At 37.7% G+C, this 27,894-nt stretch overlaps 2 protein-coding genes across 7 annotated transcripts in view; both read right to left on the bottom strand.

Moving 5' to 3' along the window:
• The window catches only part of LOC129430428 (N(G),N(G)-dimethylarginine dimethylaminohydrolase 1), a 53,293-nt gene that overhangs the window by 8,181 nt on the left and 17,218 nt on the right, over positions 1–27,894 (bottom strand). For all 6 annotated transcript variants that reach the window (XR_012373004.1, XR_012373006.1, XR_012373005.1 and 3 more), the window contains exons 2-4: positions 5,811–5,910; positions 4,181–4,254; positions 1,770–1,889 (exon numbers count right to left, since the gene is read on the bottom strand). Coding sequence is in view for 3 of the 6 variants with exons in the window: in XM_073875605.1 (XP_073731706.1) it covers positions 1,770–1,889; positions 4,181–4,254; positions 5,811–5,910 (294 nt within the window). In the remaining 3 variants the exon portion in view is untranslated. The remainder of the gene's footprint in view (positions 1–1,769; positions 1,890–4,180; positions 4,255–5,810; positions 5,911–27,894) is intronic.
• The window catches only part of LOC141369347 (N(G),N(G)-dimethylarginine dimethylaminohydrolase 1-like), an 84,762-nt gene that overhangs the window by 39,653 nt on the left and 17,215 nt on the right, over positions 1–27,894 (bottom strand). The gene's annotated exons all lie outside the window — the stretch shown is intronic.

The raw sequence follows: 27,894 nt of genomic DNA, 5'->3' as shown, positions 1-27,894 counted from the left end.
CTTTGCTCCATGTCCCCTTAGGAGCTCCGTACAAATGACCTAAGAAAATAAATTTAAAAAAGTTAATTTGTACATAAAACATGCAAAAGAAAAAAAAATCCTGGCAATGGCATAAGCAAAAAATCTTTTTTTTTAAACACAAATTCAAAAAAAAAATTGCTTTCCCCATTGGCAGATTTTTTTACTTGTTTTAAGCACAAATTAACTTTTTTTTAATTATTTTCTTAGATCATTTTGCTCATCTTGATTTTTTTTCCTAAAAACTAGATTTATTTTCTAAGGTCATTTTGCTCATCAAGAAAATGCATTTTGATTTAAGAATTTTTAGATATTTGTATTTAAAACAAGACAAGTCATTTTTGCAGTGTAGGCACATTTAAACGTAGACACACTGGATGCATTACTTTTGCACAACACTTGTATGTGTGTTTACTGGAGTTTGAGTTGTGTTGACTGAATTTTATCAGCAGGGGGCGACGTTACACTTAAGAGACTCACAGTACCAACCACAGATAACAGAAGAACAGGGACTGAAAGATGACATGTGCCTGAATAAAAGTTTACAGTATGATAGACTTATATTTGAGATATATTTCTGTCTCAGGTAATTTTATATCTGGCCTTAAATAATTCTGACCTGATAAAAAAAACATTCAATGGTTCACATCACATCTGTAATGTAAAGCGTAATGCATCCTTTGACAACAGTAATCAAGCACTGGACTAAATGAAAGATATGAAAATAACCATTTGATTTGAAAATGTGCTATGTGGTAGAGCAGCACAAAAGGTCATGGGTTTGAACCCCCCAAAAAATGCATACCTTATAATGTCGTTTGGATAAACATTTGCCAAATGCATAAATAAATGTACGTATAGAACCTCACAGCACACAGACTGTGTAAATCACAATGCAAAGAACATGTGAAGTCCTGTCTCACCTATATCTATGCAAATTCACAAACCAAACAAGACAGACAGACAGAAAGACATGTGAAGTCCTGTCTCACCTACATCTGTGCTAACACGTGTGTGAATACCACACCAAACACACGGGGAATGCTGCTGAATCCCTGCTGGGAATCTGGGAAGGAGCCAAAACATCCAATAAGGAGCGAAGTATAAACAATTTTTAGCTTCAGCGATAAGTTTCCACTTTGGCACGAACCTGCCAATTTCCATGACGATGATTTTTTTATCAGAATGATCCTACCAAGTCCAGACATTCCAGTGCCAATTTCCGAAGCGATTCTCAACAGGAGCGAGCGTCATTGAACAGACCGTTGTCATTAAAGCTGAAGATCCAGACGTGAGAGGAATGAATCTCATTAGGATCTGATCAGTCAATGTGTTTTCACATGCATTTGGCGAACACGTCTACAAAGGGCATTCAATCTATACATTTCACTCATCAATATGAATATTCAACTTCATAGATGTTTATAAACTATACTTTAGGGTCACTTGACTGAAATGTTTTTCATGATCTTTCATGACATCTAAAACAGCTTATATGGAGTAAACTATACTTGTGCCAACAGAATCATTACTTTTATTACAAAACAAAAATTTAATTTAAAAAGCTTTGGAAATGGATGATTTTATTATGGTTTAAGGATGACTACACTTCTGATAATGTAGATTTGATTTATTTGGGATATTTTCGTCACAACATAATTCCTAAAGTTACATATTTGTGTTCTTTCATAGTTTTGATGTGTGACCCTAAATGTTCATGGTGTTTTTAGACACATTGGGGTGTTTATTACCTTTAGGGCTTCCTGGGCAGCTTCACTGGAGCCGATGGCGATGAGATCCGGTCCGGCCATGCTGCAGAAACTCTTCAGATGAAGTCCCTGTTGTACTGGGACCGTGGACACGGCGTAGTCCTAAAAACACACCCGTCTATTGTTTGAGACACCACTTCAGTACATTCTGTTAAGTTTATAAAAGTGGCGTCAGTACATGAAGTAAAAGAAAAGTCTGAAGCACTCCAAACCTGAAAGATTCCTGAGATGAAAACAAGGGAAAGTCCACTTGTAGGGTTTTATTTACAAACACTGTTCTCAAAAAACACTAAGAAAGTTCACAACAAGCATCTCTGCTTTCACTTTAGGTCGTCCCTGTTCAAAGTTTCCATAAACCATCAGCATGTCAACGATAAGAGTCCTCTGGAGGAAGCCGGCATTTGCAGCTCATTAAGAAATCCATGACGTTCAAAAGCATCGGTGACATTAGTGAAGAATGTTCCGCTCTTAAACAGCTCGTGTAGATTTTCATTCAGAAATCAAAGCCCACGATTGATGTGCTTCCCCATCTTAAAGCTTTTAGATCATTTGGGTTTTATCCTGATTATGGCTAAATACTTCTCATCCGGTTAAGATGGTAATGAGAGACTAGTGAGCTGTCTTCTTGTCTACTGCCTAGATAGGCAGCTGCCTTTCAAGGGCAGATCCTAACTGAAACAGATCTTCATTAGTGATCAAGTTGAAAAGATTTTAAATAAGCTAAAATAAACTGATTCAACTCAAAATGTCTTGTTGAATGAGAGAAATCATGTAATGCGTGCATTGAACTAAAACACTTGAGTAAGTGAGGAAATCTTTCTAGATGAACAAGCAGACAGACATTTACACTGTAAAAAATGTTGGTTTATTTTCAACCCAGCATTGGGTCAAAAAGGAACAAACCCAGCTGTTGGGTTAAATTAACCATAAAAATATTTATATTTACCCAACAATGGGTTAAACAACAGCCCAGCATTTTGGTTTGAAACCATCCAGCACATGTTAACTCCCCAATCTTTAAAAACATATATGCAATCGGAGCGCCCCAAACCCTCTACGTTTGATTTCGACGTGTTGACAAACACATTGCGATGAAGTGCACAAACCTAAAATGATTATTTTACATGAGAATATTTTAACTACCTTCTCTTGGCATTTTTAGTGTTTGTTTTTTAACTCTTTCCCCGCCATTGACAAGATATCTTGAAAAAACACTTCCCTATGACGAGTTTTTACGGCAAACCATATTTCCACTGTTATCCACTGGGTGGCGCTCTTACCCAACTTTTAAAAAAACTGTAGCATCCACTGATCCAAAAACAGTAAAAACTCTGTGTGTGTTTTGATCATCGCTCTGATCTCTAACAAAATTCCTTTACATAAATGCAATTGTCAGAGCTTTTTGCTGAAAAATTTTGATATTTTGGAGGAGCCTACCCATATTTCAGAGCTAATAAAAAGAGCACAAATTGATGTAGGATCTTGTTTGTTCTTTCATCTGATATTTTGTATGTTTATGTACACTCACCTAAAGGATTATTAGGAACACCATACTAATACTGTGTTTGACCCCCATTGATTCAACAAGGTGCTGAAAGCATTCTTTAGAAATGTTGGCCCATATTGATAGGATAGCATCTTGCAGTTGATGGAGATTTGTGGGAAGCACATCCAGGGCACAGAGCTCCCGTTCCACCACATCCCAAAGATGCTCTATTGGGTTGAGATCTGGTGACTGTGGGGGCCATTTTAGTACAGTGAACTCATTGTCATGTTCAAGAAACCAATTTGAAATGATTCGAGCTTTGTGACATGGTGCATTATCCTGCTGCAAGTAGCCGAGGATGTCATAAAGGGATGGACATGGTCAGAAACAATGCTCAGGTAGGCAGTGGCATTTAAACGATGCCCAATTGGCACTAAGGGGCCTAAAGTGTGCCAAGAAAACACACCATTACACCATTGCATTAACGAGAAATTGAACAGGTGTTCCTAATAATCATTTAGGTGAGTGTATTTAAAGAAAAAAAATCTGGAAGTAATTAAACTTTTGTGAAAATCATAAAAATGCTAGCTGGCTGTCAACTTAAAAAAATGCTGGTGGGGAAAGAGTTAAAAAAACTTGTAAGAATATATTTTTTCAATAAATTATTAGTGGAACATTTTATGCATCTTTGTTTAAACTCAAAGCATATTGGATCTTGCGCCACAACCTCCCCCCCCCCACATAAACTCTGGAACCCCACTAAGGGTTGGTCCGGACCCCAGGTTGGATACCACTGGGTTAAATTCCGACCCTATGGTTCATTCACATTTGACCCAAATAATAACCCAGCATTTTTTTTGAGTATAAGGTACAATTCAGACCGAATGATGTTTGGAGTCGGACTCACCTTAAACGTGTCTGCCAGAATCTCTGCTCCTTTCTGATTGGTCCTCTTTGACAATCCTACGAAGAACTCTCTTCCTGAACATAAACATTTACATTCACCCTGTTAAAGACCTTTAGATGAAGTTGGATCATTTCTCACTTTTGTCATCTAGTTATTGATAATAAAGAGCAAGAGGTTTATAAGAGTGCACATAAGAGTTCTCCCCCTTATATCAACTGTTTTGTCTTCATCTGGTTCTGCTTCATAATTATGCAATGCTATTCTACCATCTGATCTGAGGCCAGTGAGAACCCTTTATGGCATTTCGGTGTATAAAGGGAGCATACGACTCTTCTTAAAGAGTGATCTATGATCAGTTTGATGTTTGCAGTGGTGTCTGGTCATTGAAGAGTGTAATCAGACGCTTTTTTCACGGTAGCAACGGAACATTTTACAAAGGAGATATTAGCGATTATTATGCCATCAGGAAATGTTTCTGGCCGGGAACGGCTCCAGTCAAACTCTCCAGACTCAATTAGATGTACTCATACAGTTTCCAGCACATGCAGTAGATGACCCACAGGAATTTAAAGAGCACACAATGTATATCAGACAGAGAGGTTTCATGTTTTCACAGCCTAGCTACGGTTTAAAAATACTTTTCAAGAGTAATGTCTTGATTTAAAGACACATTATGTAAGGTTTTGCATTAATGTATCTAAAACTACTAGCACAATGTTAAAGCGCTCAGTCTATGTCCGTAGGGTCGCTTGTCAATGATGTACAGGTTTATCAATGGATTTTCCTTTTATTGCCACTAGCTACGTTTCCGTTGCACATTTGCGCAAAACTTCAGCGTTGTTTTCTAAATGTTGTAAACAGACTATTGTGAAATTATGTTGTTTCTATTAACCGATAATATGCCACTAAAGCATTGTTTTTCCTCTCTTGATAAGTCATTTCTAACATCACGTCAACTGATGTTGGTAGGTTTACTAATATCACATCCACTGCACTAAGCATTATTTTTAATTGAAGGAGTTTTATCCAAACATTCAGCCAAAGAAAGCCTCTTATCTTTAGGATTGACAACGTATAAGTGTTTCTTGAAGGTAATAGTACATTATTTTACATCAAAAGAGAGTGTTATCCAAACATTATTGACAAGGACTAATTATTAGTTCACGCGCGGCATCTTCTAATAATAACTATGTGACTTGTGCATCAGGTGACCTGAAAATGCAAATAAACATTTCCATTGCAGTTTTGCGATATATGGGAGTTTTGGCGAAGTTGACGTGTTTCCGTTGGCCTTTTTTTCAATTCTCAATGTCCATTTGCACAATTTAAAGGGTAATGGAAATGCAACTATAGAAACAATAGATGAGATTGACTTCAAGTGGCACTGCACAGACCGATCACGAGAGTGATTCGAAAGCAGTACTCTCGCGATATTTGATGTCATACGCTGATTCATTTGCGCAGTGCTGCATGATAAATAATTTATGTATAGCAGACCCATCTGTTGTTGCTTCAAAGCATGCACTTTGATTTTAATGTATCAGTTTACTGCAATACCTCAGTGTTAGACAGCAAAGAATCTGATTGGCTGTCAGGTGATGTATATTTATCAAAAGTCTCCAATTAGCACCTGTAAACAAGACATCTCCTCCGTCCAGTGTGGCCGTTTCATCGGTCATCTCTACAATATTCAGATCGAGCTCGGTCAATGCCCTCTTCATGGCCTCCGTCTGAAATAGAAATAAAAAAAATCTATTATTTACAGGGTTCCCACACCTTAGTTAACTTCAAACTTAAGGACCTTTCAAGAACTTTCCAGGTCCAATTCCCTCAAATTCAAGCACTAAATGTGGGGACACATTTCAAGTGAGAGCAAGATTACATCTTGTTACCTTTTCAGATACATTGTTACAGTTCCCTTTTGAGGGAACTCGCGCTGCGTCACTGCAGTGACACTTTGGGGACGCCAATGTGTATATCAAATTCAACCAATGGTGAGGCTTAATGACAAAGACAGGGTGACGCGGGAGTCAGGAAGTATATCGCTATCTGAAATATTGCCAAAGATGGCGTTACAGGGATGCAGGAAGTATGGCAAAGGAGACGCAGCGTCTCGTTCCCTTCTCAGAGAACAACAGTTACATACGTAACCCAAAGATGTTTTCATGTGTCAAACACAACTATTCAAAAAAGCATTTTGGTATGAATCAACATTCACATACAGAAGATATAAACATTTAAAGCAAACAGTTTATCAGGTGTGCTTAAAAAAACTAGAATTTTTATGATATTATCCTACACTACACAGAGAATAATATGGATTTTTTTTTTTAAGAAAACCTTGCATAATTAAGCAATATCGCTCGAGCAGGAGTGTGATATAGCTCTATATCATCACGGCTGTGATTAGGCCAGAGGCACGAGGCCGTAGGCCGAGTGCCGGAGGCAATCACAGCCGTGATGATATAGAGCTATATCACACGACTCCAAGAGCGATATTGCTTTTATACAACAGTTCGACGGCACACGTTTGAAAAACGAAAACTAGAAAACAACTACGGAGTAATTTTAAAAGCCTATTTGTTTGAGAACTACTTCTTCCGGCACGGATTTGAGGGCGGCCAGAATGACAGGTTACACTTTCGGCTGCTTTGAATCTCATATTAACTCAATGGACGGATTCGCCGTTTTTAAATATTACAATTTCTTGGTCACAAAGTGTAGTTTTAAGATTAGTTCAGTCGAGAATGTATATGTATTATATTTAAATCTGCAGTCGATTAGTAAAGATAGCACCTGTTTGAACGTTTGCTTAGTGAGATTCGGTACGTATGAGAACCAAAGCATGAGCGGACGTCAGTGTTCACTCGCCCCGCTGACCACCGCCCTCTCTGGGCTACATCTCTGACAGGGAATCCCTGGCTCTCATGTTGGCCTGATGGTCAAAAATCAGATCAAATCAGCAGTATTTGGTGTCATGATGAAAATATTACTTGTTTTCTTATTCACATTTAGTGTCTTTTGTGTTGATATTGTTTTGGCGCAAGGTAAAAGTGAATAAAACTATACTTCTTATTTTTTCATTTGTTACTATTGGTTTACCATTTCATCATAACGCGATACGAGCACTCGGTTATTATTAGACTTCGTTCTTGACAGTACTATATAAAACGGTTTTTTATAAGTGTCAGAGAGATGTTTTTGCATGCTGCTTATAAATATATCAGTGGCAATATCTCATAACATGTTTTAATAGTCACATCGCGATTAAATAAATGATCAATGTCCACATTTAAAAGCTGCGGTGCTTACCTGCAGTTCCACTGTGTTTTCGCGTTCTGATAAGAGATATAGCTCCAGAAAAAAATCAGTGTTTATATTCCTCTTTCCAAGTGTTAATCGTCCACACGATGTGACAAGACATTACTCCCATTAACTTTAACGTATCATCCAAGAGCGCTGATCTTTGACGGAATAATAACTTCCGATTGGGGATTCACAGACTGATTTATGAGCCAGTGAACTAATGAGACACACGGAGAGTGATTTAAAACAGCGCGGTTGTGTGTGTCTGCAGTTTTTCCATTCAGAGATGAGCCTGTTTAGAGGACCTCCATTCACTAGGTGGCGGAATGATATGAAAGGTGAAGCAGTTACTGTGCCGTTATCAGCACAATATCGCATAGCTCTTAGCCAATCAGATTCGAGAACCAGAAAGAACTGTTGTATAAAACAGATTTAAGCACTTTCAATGACCTGTATCTATGTATGTATATTTTCAAAAACTTCCCAGGGCCTTGAAATTTCCCCCCCAGATTCACAAACTTTCAAGGATTTCAAGGACCTGTGGGAACCCTGTATTTATAATCTATTTAAAAATTGGTTTATTCAGTAGACATTATTAGACTTTTGTTATTGTAAATGGACATTGTTATTGTAAATGGGTAAAAAGTTCATTTTATTTAATTTCTTTTTACAATTATTCTTATATGTAATGTTTCACCACACTGTAATGCTGGTATCACAGCATTACAGGAAAAACATAACAACATAAGAAACACTTCATTTACTGGTGTGAAGTCACATGCCGGTTAAAAACGAGTACCAGCAAATAAAAACGTTTGGTTACATCACGGCTGAACTCCGTCCAGGGAGTTTAAAGCCAAGTCGACTGTAAATTCGGGAATGACAACCACTGGCTATTTGACACTCAGCAGTAAAAGTGTTATGTGGTAAATAGTTATGTGGTGTTTAGTCGTGCGAGTACTAAACGCATTCTGGACACATGAAACAGCCGCTCTCACATTACACAGTTAGAATGTCATGATCTGGATGGCTTTTTCATGCATGATGAAACAACCCAATCCTGTCCAAGTACACTGGATGACATCATCAGTAGGGGCCAGGTGGTGATGTCATGGTGCAACTGTTTATGAGAAATGCTGTTGAAGCAGCAACTATCAGAAAACAGGAAAGCGTTGCGTCCGGACACAGCAGATGTTTTAACACACAGAGCGGTCAGTTGATAGTTTTGGGTGTGTGTGAAGTTTATGAGTTGTTTTAGCAGGAGCTGCGTTTGAAGCTCTGTTTTATGGGATGAATCACTGTTTCCACAGTCATATCTAGCAGTGAGGTCACTGTGGATTTTGCTTTTCCTCATTGCTGTGGCCAAGCATGAGGTCATCCAGGTATGTCGCCCTGGCAACCACAACCCACCACCCCAAAACCATCACAACACTCATAACTCAATTTAAGCACTGGACAACAAAACACACACACACCAGACCAAACCAAACCAGTGTGACATTAATGAAAACACAAACATTTTGTCCCATCACACACCTGGCTGCATGCATGCACGGATCAGTGACGATCACCCCTCCCTCCCTCCCTCCTGCACCTAAATTCCTGTCATACCACTGCGCATGAGCAGCACACATCTCACCCGTGAATGCGGGACATCAGGGTCTCAGCAGGGTATAATGTGTCTCGTGTAAATGCTAATAAAGTGGCCCACTGTATCCGTGAAGCTGATGGGGTGGACAAAGGAGCCCAACTCACAGAGAAATTCCCTAAAAATTCTCAATGTTCCCAAAAACGTCATGCCAACATAAAAAGCGTCCAGTTATTTAATGTTTTAAGAAAGTTATCTGAAGGTTAGAGTAATGTTACATTCTACCATTTTCAAACGTTATGACAATGTCATTTTTTTAATGTTCACACATAGTTTAAAACAGTTTTCTATATTTGCTTGTTATGTTAATGATAGAGAAACATTGCATTTTATTATTTCTGTAAAAAATATTGCTGTAGAAAACAACATTCACTTATCAGGTTCAGATGATGATGTTTTGTTTTTTAAAGTCATTTTGATCACCATTTTATCACCATTATGGTGATCAGTGTTTGTTTTAGCAGCGTATATAAAACACATGTGTTATGGTAAAGTTAATAGAGCAATTCTAATGGTAAAGATCATCATCTAGTTAATTAATTTCCTCACTCATGAAAAGTTTCTTTTCTGTCAAAATGAGATCCAGCACTCTCACAGCAGTTTGTCATTAAGGATTTTCATAGACAAAAAATAACCGCTGTGTATGTGGGACGCACAAACAACAAGAATAAGATTATGAATCTCAACAATGGTGACATTATGAACAAAGTTCATAATGCCCCCCCTGAATTTATTTCTACTGAGGAAGGTGTATCCCCAACTACTATAATCATAACTCTCCAAATTTTTTCCGGATTTTCACACGGTTTGGTTAAACATAAGTAACGTTAGTAACAATGACAGTTAAAGGTGGTTAAAGGTGCAGTGTGTAATTTTTAGAAGGATCTCTTGACAGAAATGCAAAATAATATACAATACTATATTATCAGGGGTGTATAAAGACCTTTCATTATGAACTGTTATGAGATGTTTTTATCTACATACACAGAGGGTCCCCTTACCTGGAAGTCACCATTTTGTGCCGCCATGTTTCTACAAAAGCCCTTTACGAACAACCTTTTGTAGGAAGTTGTCTCCGACGATGACATGATTGTCCGGTGGCGGCTAACAAAGCTTCTCTATGCGTTTCAAAAGCGAGAGGTGAGTAGTGGAAAAAGCTGTTGGTTGCAATGCGCAACCTCACAACTAGATGCCACAAAAATGTACACACTGCACCTTTAAATAACCAAAATTATTGTTCAATCTTTTTTGTGATAGGTAATCCCATGCGTTCTGGTATCAATACTACGCTGGTTATTGCAAGCGTAAGCTGCACAAAACATGGACATAGTTGGTAGCTCTCCATTGACTCCGGTGCTAGCGTAGAGTAAGGAGACCCAACCAATATGGCGGTGACGCTAGATTACGTTCCAGCACGTCATGAGGCGTCTATGTATATAATGTCTATGGTTCTACTAAGAAACATTCTTAAAATGTTACAAAAAACTGGACACTTTTTATGTTGGCGTAACGTTTTTGGGAACATGGGGAATTTTCAAGGAACGTTCTTAGAACTTTTCTCTGTTAGCTGGGAGATCAGACTCAATAAAGTTGATCAGAAACTTTCAACACTGTAATTCCAAAGCGGTCTGTGTCAGAAAAACTCACATAACGTTCTAAAGAATAGAATACAGCAATGCAAAATCTGCAGCTAAAAAAGCAGTGCTGGATTATAAATGTGAGTGGCGAGGATAGAGAGCTCATGTAAACTTTATCAGATCTGTGAAGAAATGAGATCCGCGGGGTTTGACATCAGAGTGACTGTGAGGGGCAGGTGGGTTACAGACACAAACCCACATGAGGATTTGAGACGGGTCAGAGAATCCAGCAGATCTCAGAGCAATAAAGCATGAACACCCCACCACAACTACAATTACAGCTCAGTGTGTGATGTCCTTTATAGACAAAACTAACTGAGAATCTCCACACAGGTGAATTTATAACCCAAAAAATTATTTTCTATTTTATTTATTTTAAGGTTGTGTAAGCTCAAGTAAATATGATTGATGTTTGTAGCACAGCTGGAAAAATTTATGAGGCGTGTTCTGCCGAAGGAATTCCTCACCCGAACACGGTCGGTGGAGCGTCCATCATCCATCATACACATAAACACATATTTCAAAACATTTTCCGAGCTCGTCAGAAAATGCAGGCCACATCGTATCTGCAACCACACCTGAAATATCATCCAGCTTCAGCTTCCATAACATAAACAATGAACAGTTCAAACTGTCTGATCTTAATCAAAATCCGTCATAACCTGCAACCACATTGTCTATGTTTATGTAAAAATTGTGTCAATCTGACTGAATTTAATCCAGTTTACGACAGTTTGCATGCACCTAAACATTGAAATCTGATTAAAATAATCCTCTATATAATCCGATCCAAACGTCTGCACAAGTGCACAGCCAGGGTTGCCAGATTTGCGTAACAAAACCATCAAAGGTCATTCAAAACTAGCCCAAAAGCATCCAAATGACTTTTCACAGCACAAATGCCAATAACTAATTTTCCAAATCATTTCATTTTTAACCTGCAGAACAAAATCAACTTGCTGAAACTGTTTAAAAGTAGCCCAAATCTGAATCCGCCAAAAAGCAGATGACTTGGCCACGCATCGCACAGCTTCACTCGTCGAGTTCACGCTTTATCTCTGGATAAATGTACAAAGTCAATGTGGAGTACAAAAAAGTTGTTTTTAAGAGGTTTTTAGATACAGGCAAAGCAAACACACTTTTCAAAAGGCACAACTCTATTTTATTGCTTTATGTAATGTTATGAAAGACATGAACGCTGCTGAATGTACAGTATTTCTGTGACGAGAATCATGTGATAAAAGATAAATATAAGACGTGAAGTTAAGCACAATTGTTTTGCGCATATGCACAAGGTGTGTTTGCATCGGATTGAAAAAATACTACGATTCATGCGTTTAAATTAGTACTTTTCTCCTGAAGATTGGATCACAGATCGGACTACACCACCCCTTTCAATTTCAAAATTTGCATCCGATCAACCTCAATCATATTGATTGAAGGCTTTTCAATCCGATTGAGCCATCAATACAATTACAAACAGATTATTTGTTGCATGTAAACACACCTATTGACTACAATTGATCAATTCAGTGTTATTTAAAGGGCACCTAGTATGCAAAATCCACTTTTACAAGATGTTTGGACATAAATGTGTGTTGGCGGTGTGTGAACACAACCACCCTAAAATGAAATAAATCCACCCGCTCTTTCTTTTTTAATGCTCATTAAACAAAAGCAGTTAGACATGCTGTTTGATTATCTTGTTAATGTGACATCACACTGATAAAGCCCCACCCATAGCCACTGACTGACACCCCTGCATTAGCATAGTTTTCACCCTCAGCGAGTTGTGCACTGTCCGCTATATCTCAATACTATTCTCAAAGTGTATTTATAGAAATCAGATCTATTTTCCCACTGTCTCTTTTGGTAAGGAAGGGAGGAACTGTAACTCATTTGCATTTAAAGGTACACACACATGAAAACAGTGTGTTTTTTGCTCCAAACTCAAATAGGGGCATTTTGGACATGATATAATAAATTATCTGTAGGGTATTTTGATCTGAAACTTTACAAACACATTCTGGGCACACCTGAGACTTATATTACATCTTGTAAAAAATGGCTATAATAGGTGCCCTTAAAATGATTCTTCCAGTAAAACATAACAAAATTCTTAATTTTAACATCATATGGAGTATTTATCTTGCTAATAATGGACAACTAACATCAGTCCTACTTCAGATAGAAACAGGCAGAAGTTTCCATCTTTAATTCCAGAATGAAGACAGACCGTCCAAGCAGAGTCTCTTTACCAAAGGGCACATTTCTCATCGGCTCTGTCTCACGGGTCCAGCGCTCTATAGTGACGGCCGGTTTCAGGTTCTGTCGAGCCATTAAAGGCCTTTCGGAGCGAGCGGACGGACCGCACCTGTGGGTCAGCGGTGTTGCGGATTCAATGTCTGATGGAGAGGAGCTTTGTTCAACTTCAGCAAATCGCAGGAATGAACTTCATTCCAAACCATCAGCTTCTGATCTACAGGAGATCTGCTGAGCTTTACGGGAATGAGGGCATTGTTGAATTTTTTTTATCTGGAACCTAGACAACTTCAACCATTCAAGCATTTTATCCTTTATATCGCTCTATATCAGAAAATGACACAAAAATTCTTGCCAAACCTATTCAGTTTCTTACATTTTCTAAAAAAACACTGCATAAAGGTTTGGGTATCTGGATACATCTCATCTCCCTCGTTCAATACAAGTCTATGGTAAAAAAAGCAGGATTTACACATTGAAGTTTATGGTTTGCTTTATTTGAAATCTGATGCTGCCCGTTTCTCTTCTGCTCATTAATAAACAATAAACTGGATAAAAAAGCTGCTGTAACCATGGCTATGGGGTGCATAGCGTTCCAAAAACTAGCAATTAAATATCACTTTTCCCTGAATTCCCATCAGCTAATAAACAAAACTGAATCACCAAATCCCGACACCTCCATAACTAAACATTCTGTCTGGAATGAGAGAAATGTCAGCAATATGTTTTTCGTGATTTAATGACCTCTGTTGGTGTAACGGTAACGGCCAAAATACCACAACGTCTCATCCTGATTGGCTGTTGGTGCAGGTGAGATTACAAATGAGGAAAAAGAGCTCGTAGAAACACACAGAGAGACACAACGAACACAAACACAAGACAGACAAAACATTCCTTCCAGAAACCTCGAGATTCCCTGGAGACGAACAAAAGCCGAGCTGCGCTCCTGGACACGGACACACACAGCGTGTGGCCGATTAGCCGTAAATATTAAAGGAGATCTCTCACAAGAATGTGTTTTTCAGCCTGAAGACTTAACAAACATACAGCTAACCTGACAGACCTACAATTCGATTCGTGTTATGATAGGAGGACGAGAGCGATGCTTCTGCCCTGATATTACATCATTTCAAGGTCTGATAAACAAACTCAGTCTGCCTGTCGAGAAAAACAAAGAATCAAAACTGTTGAAGCATTTCTGAGGTTTTCATTTTGAAAGGTCAACAGACTTACAGTAGCAAAAACACACAGAGAGAGGAAGGAAAATGCTGAAACATTTTTTATAAGTTTTAAATTGTTTTAATTGTATTAATTTTTTTTAAATTATAAGTGAATTTATCAATTACATCAATCTATAAAACACACTAGTAGCTGTAGGTTTCTTTCAATAAAAACGTCTGCTCAAATGTAAATGTACATCAGAGTCATCAGATCCTGCTGTGAGATGCATTATGGGATAGCTTTAGCAGGTTTCTGCAGGTTTCACAAAGTCTAATGTAACAGTTTCAAAAACCTTTTTAAGACCATTATGAATTAAATTTAAGACCTATATTATGATGATGAAGTCCAATTTTATAGTCCAGTGTGCATGCGTCCATGTGCTTTTTAACTCATTCCCCGAACACTTTAAAAAAAAAAGTTGCCAGCCACCATTTCTTGTGATTTTCACAAAATGCCTTCCAGGAAAGTTTTCTTCTATAAATATATAAACATACAATATTTAAAATGAAAGAATATACACTATGCCTTCAAACAAACAAACAAAATCGAGAAAAAAGTTTCATCCTGTCTTCATTTGTTCTCTTTTTATAACCTCATAAATATGCGTAGGTTACCACATTTTGAGCAAAAAGCTGAAATAATTGGATTTAAGATACAGAACAATTATCAAACCATTTTATTTTTAATAAAAAAAGTTTAAAATGTTTAGTTTTTGCTTCAGTTTTTTATATTTTGGGTAATATCGGATTACAGATTACCGTAAAAACTTGTCAGGAAAGCGTCATTGGCAGGGAAATGTTTTCTCTTAATTGACGAGATAACTCGTCAATGGCGGGGAAAGAGTTAAGACCTTTCATCTTTTATGACAAAACAAGATGTATTTTCAAGGGGTGTGACAAGACACTTACCCCACAAGATAAAACGAGATACCAGATTGGGTTCACGAGAATAAGAAGAGACAAGATATTTACATTTTGCTGATATTATGAGACAGTTTTCCACTTTGAGATTTCAGGACAAAGTTTCAAAAAATCCTCAATGATCAAATACATAAATAGAAAATTAATAGAAATAATTACATTTTATTGAACTGATATCACAACATTTGGAAATGTTTTAACCAATCTAGGGTTCTCACTATTTTGGTAATTGGTGATCAAATAATCTGATATTTTTGGTAATAAAAATAGACCTAATGAAAATAATGACAAGACAATAATAATTGGTTCAAAGTATCAAAACCAAACGCATACACATGGATGAGCGAAAGAAATGATCAAAAAAGAAAAAAACGTATTCCTACGTCCATAACACTACCAGTAATGCTTATCCAACTGCGTTTAAATTGATTTAAGACCTAGAACAGCAAATTTAAGACTTTTTAGGACCCCGCAGCAACCCTGCTTTAGAAACCATATCACCTGACCACTGTGAAGTTTATAATGACTCCTCTATACTCTCACCTGTACAAGTAAACAAGACCACCCAAGCGTGTGTAATACCTGAGCTAAATGAATTACTGTAGGCAATGGTACCACACACACAAACACATTATCAGTACAGTCAAACCTCTACACACACATAACCGTTCTTACTTGCACCTGCTCCAAACAGGACTCAAAGTTTTCATTCAATCTGCTCCATTTCATGAATTCATCAGATGACACTCAATACAACTGTTGAATGAAGACTGATGGGCACCGGAGAGACTCCGACAGCTTCATGTGACTGAACCCTGCACATTCTAATAATCACCACTGAATACACAGACCACATATCACTGGACAAAACATGACATCTCATCCCTTCAGACTGCTTTACATCCCATCGCAGTGTCTTCTTTCAGCTGTAGAGGGTCAGGAGAACACAACCGTCTTTGTTTGGAGGGAACAGCACCTCCACACCGGCCCGGGCAGCAAGATTTTCCTAAGAATGTCCTGGCTCACAGCCCGGAGGGTCCCAACCACTGCAGAGAAATATGACAAGCTCGTATGGAAAAAGAACACGGGAAGAAAAATAAAATTAACAACAGACCAAAGAAAACGTGTGAAAGAGAGAGAGAGAGCATTAAAGGAAAAGTTAATAGAGCCATGGAGTTTCCCATAAATACTAATGAAGGGCATTCCCAGAAACATTTCTTTCCTTTGCTCATTTTTTTTGGTTTGTAGTTATATTAAAACAGCTGTCCTCCTTCAGATGATAAAAGAATGTGTGGATTTGTCATGACTCAACCAAACAACTTCACTTTAACAAAGCTGCACTCCCCTCAAATGTACACAGCACTTCTTTGGAAAACCAAAGTCCATTTTTACATCCTGACCCTGTCTGTTTATCTTACCCCCCATTTCATCACAGTAAGACACATTGGCCTTGTATGGTGAGATTTTCCTCCAGATGTTTAGGATGTCAAGATGAGGATTCATCACTGCTGATACAGAGTTCATCTGAAATCGCATACTGTCTTGAGTAGGTACTTACTTGAATCACTAAATACTTAACAAGCTCCTTAACAATACAATAATAGCGTATAGTATGAATGAAATCTGGACATACTACATCCGTCATGTGACCTACTAATCAGTTGCGTCACATCATCTCAGTTCACAAATCCTCTCCTATGGCCTCATGGGATAGAAAAGTGTCCATCAAATGCACACTTCAGAATCATCCGTCATCCAGGTACTTCTGCCTACTCTATGTGGATTAGGATAAACTTTTTTGTCACACATACTGTTTCTTGCCTACTATATATGTATGAAAGTGTGTGGTTTGGGATGCAGTGTCAGTCTTAAAGAAGAACACCACCGTTTTTCAAAATTTTACTATGTTATTACCTCAACTTAGACAAATTAAAACATACCTATATATCTTCAATGCGTGCACTTTTAATCTTTGTACAGCGCCTCATGAATGTGTTAGCATTTAGCCTAGCCCCATTCGTTCCAAACAGGGATGAATTTAGAAGCCAACAAACTCTTCCATGTTTACCCTATTTAAAGACTCTTACATGAGTAGGTACACGAGTAAGTATGGTGGCACAAAATAAAACTTTTGTTTGGAGCCATAGGAATGAATGGGGCTAGGCTAAATGCCAACACCCCCACAACGCGCCGCACAAAGATTAAAAGCGCACGCACTAAAAAAGATAGGCATGTATTAATTAATCTAATTTGAGGTAAGAACATAGCAAGAACAGTGGTGTTTTCCTTTAATAATACAGTCAATTTATTGAAACCGTCTCTTTTAATTAAACTTTTTCCATGTTTAAGTGCTATAATTGGGTCCTCAGTGCTTCTGTCAACCTAGAAAATGTGAAAAAGAGAGAAACCTAGTAACTTGGTTTTGGTAAAAATGACTAAATGTAAACCATTCTCTGCAAGCATGTGAAAAAATAGCTCATATAAATTTGGCTCCCCTTGTGATGTCAGATGGGGATCTTATTATAATAATACTGCCCTTTAATCTTCCCTATCCAACCACAGCACTGCCATGTAGTGCAGAGAGAGAGAGAGAGAGAAAATAATTGAAAGCACAACTGAGTTTTAATGTCAACAAACCACCATTATGGTGATCAGTGTTTGCATTATCAGCTCATTTGCATTTAACAGGAAACACTCAAAAATGGCACATTTCTGCTCACACATACAAAGTGGCAATTTGAACATCTTATAATAAATTATCTGTGGGGTATTTGAGCTAAAACTTCACATATGTACTCAGGGGAAACCAAAGATTTATTTGACATCTTAAAAAAGTCTTGTGAAATGTCCCCTTGAAACTGATTTATAAAGTGTTTGTAAATAACTCAACTGTAAGCACTTTTAGAGTAAAATTGTGTCGCAAAAATCTGGAAATACCTCAGAGTTTATTAGAAACTGTTTGCTGGTAGTAATTCATCAAAATGAATGTGTTTGATAGTGTAAAGTCTAAACTCTGTCTTCTTCACTAAAGAGTATGAATATAAAACACACTGACCACTAAATCCACATAAACTCTTTGACACGATGTCATGTGTGTGTTCAACATGTTTAATGTCTGTTACAGATCTCACCCCGTCAGGAGACCCGCCATTCATGGTTCAAAAGCTTTCAAGTATCAGATCACCTTGAGAAGACTTTCCTCCATAACCAGATTGAGCTCAAACAAGTGACCCAGTTTTAACAGGAGACCTGTGAACTAACTTAAGACTGATCATAACTTTTTAAAGTCAGCTTTTATCCAACTGGCCACTGTCTAAAACCTGAGGCCATGCTTTCATTCAAAGACCTCCAGACAGATCTGCAATGAAACACACAGATTCCAGACACTAATGACCCATTCCCAAACACACCTAAACTCCATCATTCTTGGAGAAAGCTCCCTATCACTCCCAGCTATGTGTTCAGATGAGATAAGAGATGTGTGTGTATACTACTGCTCATACAGTTAGTGATGCGACACATCAGTATCACATATCCACACAAACGCACACACATACAGTCCATAACCCAACGATAAATCATGGTGGAGAGCGGTGACCTTTACTCCTGTTAAACTTGTATTTCAGGGTCATAGAGATGCACATGACCTGTATCCAGCACTGAGATAAGTTTAGTCTGTCTTAAATCTGAGAAAAACATCATCGTAATTCAACAGATGAAAAGAAGTCCAATACACTGGCCCAGTATGTGTTATTAATGAACAATATTACTAAGTTGTGTAGAAGTAAACGCAAACGATTTCATGCCATGAACCACACAATCCAACTGATTGAATCCAGTGTGGGGTCGTTTCTGAAAAGTACAAACTATTGTAATCTGGGAAACTGGGAAAACAACTTTCCCGACAAACGTTTGATATAAAGCTGTGCACGCTGACTCACAGAGATCTCGTAAAACCAGCCAATCAACCGGAAGCTTTTCGTTTTGAAAAATCTCTTGACACTTTTGTGAACAGACGGTGCATGAAAGATGGTCAACCGGACAAATGTGAAAGCTTGACGGATGCACGAGGCATTGAAGACAATCTGCGTTATGTTATCGGGAACGTATTCCTCAGTAAATGATTTTTTTGATTTGTAAGAATGAATCACAAGATGATTTACGCAGACGTTCGCTCTGCTCGTGTTTCATGAATGAGACCTCAACGTGACTAAAGCCAGACCATGTTGAAAACATAAACACTCTGTTTGATCTACAACAGTTCGGGGGGTTTGTTTAAATTGCTGATTGAATTCAATGGAAAAAGAATGACATCATAAATATTACAGTACAGTATTATGAAACAAACAAAGGCATGACGTGATATAAACCAAATCAAAACGCACAGGGACACGAATGAGAAACTGTAACCAGGTTTACATCACAGCGACCACAAACAAATCCTCTGTGTCCAGAGGACAAAAGATGAACAAATGAGCGTCGGCATCAGTGTTCATTCATAAAATAACACAGGATTGACTTCAAATGTCTGTTACCATGACAACCGCATCCGCTTCCAAATATTGTGATGTATTGCTAAACAAGGCTTCATGGTTACATTTCAGCTTATTTCTTAAAGAAACAGTTCACCCGAAAAAAAAAAACATTATCAGTAAAGCATCTTCTGAATCATTCCTACATTTAACTCATTGAAAGTCCGGTTTATCTTTCTCAATGATGAGGAATTTCCCAATCAGATGACTCTTTACTTTGGGGGGAGAATTGTAGGAAGACGTAATCTGTGAACATTTCAGTGGAAGGTAATGCTCATCACATATGTATTAAATATTGCATGTTAGATGCTGTATAGCCGCCACATCCGTGTTTGTCCACCATAGTGTCTACAACCATAAAATGATAATAGCGTGGCCACTACAGTCACTAAAAGGGCGACAATTACAAGGGAGACAAGGGATGAGCAATTATTTAAAACAGGAATTTCTCTGGATTTCAAATCCTTGGAAACTTCTAGGATAATGTAAGTACACAACTCCATGAAATATATCACACCGAGCAAGTGGATTTTTTTTATCTAAAAAGTATTTCTTTTTCAGTTCCTGAGGTCACCTTGTGAGCGTGGACGCACATAAAACTAAAGTGAATTTATCACCTAAGAAGGATTCAGGAAACTATGTCAATAACTTCAGTACACCTGTTTAACTTGTACATTATTAGTTGCTTGCTAGTTATGACATTTACATGAACGCCAAAGCTAACGCAGAGTTAAAGAGGGAACTTTTATGATGGCAAAATCATAAACCAAATGCGGACACACACACACGCTGGCATCTTTCAGAATCCAGAAACATAAATGGGGTGAATAATTCAAGTTCATTACATACAGCTCACAAGTAAATATGTCCTTCAATACATTCATCAAACACCACCGAGTGCCCTACATGGTCAGTGTTGTTGGGTCAATGATGAGGATGCGGTATATGACATCAGATGTTTAGTAGGTCATAACAGATGATGGACATGTTTTCTGTATGACGCATAGTCAACATTCATGACAGGGACATCATTCATCTGTAACCTTTCAATAATGTCAAACATGGAGAGTTTAAGGACAGGACTCTCTATAGTCATTTTATGGTTTACACAAACTTCTGCAAAGTCTCATCCAAGCTGTTTACAACAACTTAGGCATCTTTAGTTAACACTTTATGTAATATTTTATATAACCAGGGTACAAGCCATGCAGTGTGGAAAAACAAATTTCATCCAAAAAAGCAGAGAAAGTGAAATGTCAATAAAACAGAACTTTATTGTATTCAATGTATTCTGTCAAAAATATTGTGACACAAAAACCACCAAAGACAGTCAACTGCTATGATCTAAAATGGATAGTTCACCCAAAAAGAAACATTTTGTCATCATTTACTAGAGGTCGACCGATAGTGGATTTTACCGATACCCATAACTAAGTTGGTACCCACTTGCCGATAACCGATTAATCGGCCGATAGTTTTTTTAAATGAATAGCGGATAAAAACTAAGCATAACACTAAAAGTAAAACCGTGCTGAAATGTATTACAAAAGTAATAAAAGAACAGTAGCGAACCATGAAAATGTTCTAAATAAAATATATTAAATTATATTTATAAGTATTAAAGTAAATACTTCTGTGAAATACTCCCACTGGTAACATTCAAATGACATAAATGTCTATTATATGTGTAGTCTTTAGGGGTGTGACGAGACACTTAATCCACGAGACGAGACGATATTTTTACACTTTTTAAGAAACCCTCAATGATAAAATAAATGAATAAGAAACTGAAATCACATTATTTTTAAATGTTTTAACTAATCAAGGACTGGCCCAAACAATTATTTTGCTAACTGATGATGAAGTAATTTGGTATTTTGAGGTAATAAAAATAAACCCAAGTAAGCAGTAGCATTTAAAATTACATAATAATGGAGATGCAATAATAATTGGTTCAAATAAAGTATTAAAACTAAGTTACATAAAACAACATTTTGTGGCCTATAAATAAAAAACATTGTGTATGTATTATAACAAATGCCTGCAGGAGGCGATAGAGGACTCGTCTCGCGGACGCTGTCTTCACTTTCACTTTAGATGGAGAGAAACGCTTATTTTTAGTCAAACAATGTTTAAATCCATATTAATATTTAATATATGTCCATTTCTTTACACTAGAAATGATACAGCCACTGTCATTTTTTGAGCAAGAACATGCAGACATTAAATCATGTAATCTCTGTGTGAGGGTTTAATCTGCTGAGACACATGACACTGATCAACAGACAAACACATCGCGTCTCAGACTTCACACGAGCTCCCAAACGAACATTATTGGAAACCTAAACAAAAAAGCAAACGCAGTAAAAGACAAATATAATGCATGCGCTTTAAAAGGGTCAAACAGAAAGCTGCATCCTTCGGAGGTCGCATATGTAGGCTGCATACGTCATCAAGGTTTATTTCAGATCATTAACTTACATTCGCAAGTCGTGAGCATATTACAACAATTTGCGATTAACTAAATAATTAGTAAACTTTATAATTGTTAATAGTCTCTAATAAGACAGTGATGAATTAAATGCAGTTTAAAAATGCGACCTCCGAAGGATGCAGTCTTTTATTTGAGAAACGGCCAGCACCTCCACATGTAATCTCGCGAAACACATTTAATCTCGTCGCACGAGATCTCGTCACACCCCTAGTAGTCTTGTACTTTATTTGCTTCTGTTTTAACATTTAATGATTATCTAATCAAAATAACAAAAGATGGATTGCAGTGATGATAAAAAATAACTGAATTTAGATTTTGTTTTGTTGGATATGTTACCGTAGCTGACAGCGGCATATCATTTGCTTTCTCTCATTATTTACTTAAAATATGGATAAAAGTAACAAGCTGGATATAAACTAATGCATATCGATAGTAATAATCATGACATGAATCATTTGGGTTGGATTAATCTGCGTCCTTTCAGCTGTCACGACAAACTTAGGTTCTTGCTGTTGTTTCTCTGCTTGTTACATGGAAGTCAGTGGGTTCTCTGATCAGTTTGGTTACAATAATGGTCTTTGGTAATCTTTCTTTTCTTTATCAGAACAAATACTGTAAATGTATACAGGTTTGTAACAACACAAGAGTGAATAAATGATGACAGAATTTTCATTTTTGGGTAAAACTATCGCTTTTAAATAAGATTAAAATATTCAATAGATCCTCACAATTCTGCACACTTCCCACAACAACAGTTTTCAGACATCTGCACTACAGGATTTCTCTTATGTAAGAGTTTAACATAGTGCCAGTCCTCTGGGAATCGTCTCAGTCCATCTGCGAAAGATTTCTGCGTTCATATCAAGATCTTACACTGCTGGAGACATTAGTGAGCTGGATTGCTGGACATGTCCCCTGAAAAGCAGACGTTTCCTCACAAGAACGGCATGCAGAGGTGCAGCGTGGGATACGTCTACACAAGACTCTGGCATGACACAGGTGCACGCCGGGACGGCCGGCGATACTCGACCGTGTTTGCGAACGGAGAAAAATTATTAAAGACCAATAGCGGGAAATCAAAACAGATCTCCAGACACTAAAAGAGACAGAAGATGAGACACAGAAGTGTGTACAAGAGAGGAAAGCGATCGAAATGTGTGTTTTTCCAATGTGAATGTTTCTGTCATTATCATTCTTGAAGTAGTTTGTGTTTGAGGTAACGTTGAGATCTCCAGACAGCGGTGATGGAGAAAACAGCAGGGCTACAGGGGCTCAGTGAGAGCGCACGGATAGATGTGGTCTGAAATACTAAAAGGGAAATTACAACCGGGACAGAAGTTTGATTGGTTAAGACTGTTAGACTGACACACAAGAGACGGTCCTAAAAAATGACGCACTTCACCTTTAAGAGTGTATCGTGCATGCGGTGGATGATGTCATTAGAGTCCAGTGCACAAAGGTCACAGGGGAAACACTGACATCACCTGATGATCAAGAGCACACACGCACACACACATGCCAGAGGGAACATGTGTGTTCTGTTTATGGACGCTGATGAGACAGTGATGTCATGCACACACCATGTGCTACAGTCATAACTCAGAGATTGTTAGAGAAACTCACACAGACACACACACAAACACACAAGCACACCACCACAGACACACAAAATAATTGTGGCTAGAATCCATCATGCATGCGTGTGTGTGTGTGTGTGCGCTTGGGACCACAGGCTTGGCAATATAGGAAAGACAACTGGGAAATATATGTGCGAGTAGTCATTCATACACACACAGCAGTTGGGTTGAACACGTGCTGGTGGGTTTGGATTTAATCAAATGTGTCCATCACGTTCTCAGCAGAGCCCAAAAATAAGTACAGAAACACTCTCCGTCTGTCTGTCTCTCTCTCAAGTAAAGGTAGTCATAATATTTGTGTGTGTGTGTGATCACACGTGAGGCTGCAGATATATTGTGGACCCTCGTGACAAAACTTAAAGTTAGTAAAGTGCAGACTAAACCCCTTAAATCAAACTCACAGTAGAATCTGATGCACACTGCACAGCAAACACAAACAACCTCACTGACTGACAATGACAACTGACTGATTTGCCACAGTAGGGATGCGCGGGGCAAAAACTAATGCGGGGTTAGTTGTAACACAGACTAACGCAGAGAAGCTTATCCACGCTTTTATGACCTCTATAGACTATTGTAACTCGGGGGATGTCACGCGAAACAGGTAAACAAGCTTCAGCTAGTTCAAAACGCAGCTGCAAGAGTGCTTACTCGATCTAAAAAGTATGACCACATAAGTCTAATTTTGGCATCTTTACACTGGCTACCAGTTAAATATCCCATACCATTTAAAATATTACTAATAATCACCTACAAAGCCTTAAACGGCCTAGTACCTTCGTATCTTAAAGAATTACTATAAGAATACAATCCATCACGTATACTGGGATCACAAAATTCTGGCCAATTAATTATCCATAGAATACCAAAAGTGTCTAAAGGTGGTAAATACTTTTCATACTTAGCCCCTAAGCTCTGGAATGATTTACCAAATAATGTTTGAGTTTCAGACACAGTCTATCAATTTAAAGCTAAACTTAAGACATTCTTCTTTAACAAAGCATTCACATTAAATGTCCAGTAAATGTACCTTAACCTGCAATAGTTAGTTTGTCCAGAACAAAGCATTCACATAACTCATCTGGGTAATATACTTATGCCGCAATAGTTAGCCTGTCTGGAACCGAGCGGATTTTAAACCAAAATACTGTATGACACTTGCATTAAATGCAAACTGCCCCTACGCTAATAGGATTCTGTATCTCTCTCCCTGTCTCGTCCTCGACCCCGAGGACAATGAGACAAATGGACCCAGTTCTTGGTGCTGTGAAGGTCATCACACCACTGATCTACTGACCGTCCTTCAACATGATGCCCGGCCGATGGGCGACCAACAATCACCAGCTGAACCAATTTAATCCGTTTACCTGTTTCATATCCCTATCGTGATTATAGATAAATATATATGTATCTCTCTCAAGGGTTTTTCTCCTCCTAGGAGTTTTCCCACAGGGTTTTTCTCCTAGGGGGTTTTTACATCCCCGGGAGAGTCAGCCAACATTGGCTAATCTCGCTTGTACGGTTTATTCTTAGCCGCTGTATTCTGCTTCTTATATTATCTATCAATTTTTCTGTTTTCCCCTACATCTATTCATGTAAAGCTGCTTTGAAACAATTAACAATTGTGAAAAGCGCTATATAAATAAAATTGAAGTGAATTTAAATTGTTGCACAAGGTTGAGCGTTTTGGTTTACCGGTATTTTTTCCACGCTGCCAAAAGACGATATCCTGCAAATTATTGGAAGTGTATGTTTTTCCAGCGAGTTATTGATGAACGAGTGTTTTGGTGGCATGTAAGTAAATATGTAAGCATATGGTTTTTTTCGGTTTGTAAGTTGGGTGTGTAAGATACCAAATCCAATGCTATGTCACATTAATCAGTGTCTTGTTGACTAAAACATAGCATCATTTTGAAATATGTCTGCAGCACTAAGCAACTTTTTTGGTAGTTGTAACGCTGTGTTAACCCCTCAGCACTTACGATATGAAAACCGCTAACGTTAGCGTTATTCTTGCTGTTGTTTTAAATAGGCTACACACGAATGATGCTGGCTGCCAACTAAATAAACGTGCCTGCCTTATCAAAAATCGTGTGTCAATTTTATTTTTGTTCATATTTTTAATATTGATTGAATAAGGTCATGTCAAAGATTGAAATCATAATGAAATGAATGGCTGAAATCAGACTTTGATGCTCATTATCTCAGAATTTGATTTTGAAACTGTAGTATGGTTATTACAGACTGGGTCACATATAAAAAATGTTTGGTCATAACTGTGCTGCTTTTTCTCACACATTTGTATCCATTTATAATTGAACTATTATTAGAAAGGGGTTGGATGAATGAATACAGTGTCTATTATAGACAGATAATCAATATCCACTTCAAGTATATAGATAAAATAGTATTTAAATATTTGCCTGCAAACTTAATTATTAGCAAGTGTTACAACTAACCCCCTACCTGTTACAATGAACCCCACCTATGGGGCAAGTTGTAACGTTTGCACTTCTGTCACGTTTGGTGTAATTGTCAAAGAATGGTAAGTACTAGAAACAAACTTCAAATGTTCATTTGTAGCAGAGATGTGTGTGTAAAAATATAATTAATCAAACTCAAATATTTTTCGAATGATTGAGCCAAAACCAAAAAGCGTTAGGTTGTGCCCAGCTCTCCCGTACTGTTTATCAGATCAGAGGCATCAAATTATTCAAAGACGTTGACCTTTTTGTTTTTAGCTCTTGGTACGAGGATACTGCTGTGCTATTACTCAAAAGTTATTGACGCCACCTGTTTTATTTCTGATAATTCAGCCCCTTTAAAATCTGTAAAGTATTGTACAATTTCTCTGGACCTCTGCAGGAACCAAAGAAAGAGTCAAACAGATAAAAATAAATGGTTTCTCTGTGTGTGATGTAGGGCTGCGCAATTCTTGCGAAAATGTGAATCATGATTTTTCTTCACGGGAAATGAGATCACGATTATCTCAAATGATTCTCATTATTTCAACAAAAACATTTATTGCACTTAAAGGGGACATTTCACAAGACTTTTTTTAAGATGTAAAATAAATATTTGGTAGCCCCAGAAAGCTCAAAATACCCCACAGATCATTTATTATAGCATGGTAAAATTGACACTTTGTAGGTGTGTGCAAAAACATTTAAACATAATAACTTCATAAAACAGTCTTCTAAATTTAGTGTTTTTTATTTTCTTAGCAATGTGACATCACATTGCTTAAGCCCCGCCCATGACTGTCAATGGACTCAGTGGCCAAATTAGCAAACAAGACAGTTTTATAAGCAGTTGATGTGTTTTTTGTTGGATGTAAGAGTGAACATACCTTATTTTACTCCTGACATCTAAGAAAACAGTGGTTTAGTGTCATTTATAAAGGGAATGGCCCAAAGAAAACAGGTGAAGTCTTATGTGTTTGTGTAAAACACTTCATTTGCGATTGCATTGCTAATGAAAGTCAATACAACGCTGGATTTGAATAGTTGATTCTGAAAGATGGGTCTGTATCAGCTGTTTGTCATCCAACTCTATATTCAGAACAAGTGATGTACTTTATATTCTGTAAATGTTTGCAAACGCTCTTTAAATGCATCTATTAGCATGTTATAGTGCGGGTATGGCTAAAGTCTCAGATTGCATTAGGACAACAAAAACATCAACATCAGTAAAATGCTAAATAAATCCCACAGTTGCTCTATTATTTAGTCTGTAGGCTTTAAAGAAACGTTCTTCAACATTAAACACTTCAGATAGCTCGGCTAGCACAGTAAAACACTTGATGATATAAGACATGCTTGTGCTTTAATGTAGATTCAGAGTCACTTGTTTCTTTGCACGTGTGACTCAAAAAGCCCCATATGCTGAATAAACGTTACAGAAGTCCAACTGAGCAGTTTTCCCACAGTCTGAACTGAGACATTCTTCATGTGATGGTGCGAAGAGAGAAACTTGGCCTTGCTGAGAGAGCACAAACGCAAAAATATACACAGACACACACACAGATGTCACACAACACATTTCCACTGTCCCATAA

This window comes from Misgurnus anguillicaudatus, chromosome 13 (genome assembly GCF_027580225.2).
Source record: "Misgurnus anguillicaudatus chromosome 13, ASM2758022v2, whole genome shotgun sequence".
Classification (NCBI taxonomy): domain Eukaryota; kingdom Metazoa; phylum Chordata; class Actinopteri; order Cypriniformes; family Cobitidae; genus Misgurnus; species Misgurnus anguillicaudatus.
This window is presented reverse-complemented; position numbering and strand designations above follow the sequence as displayed.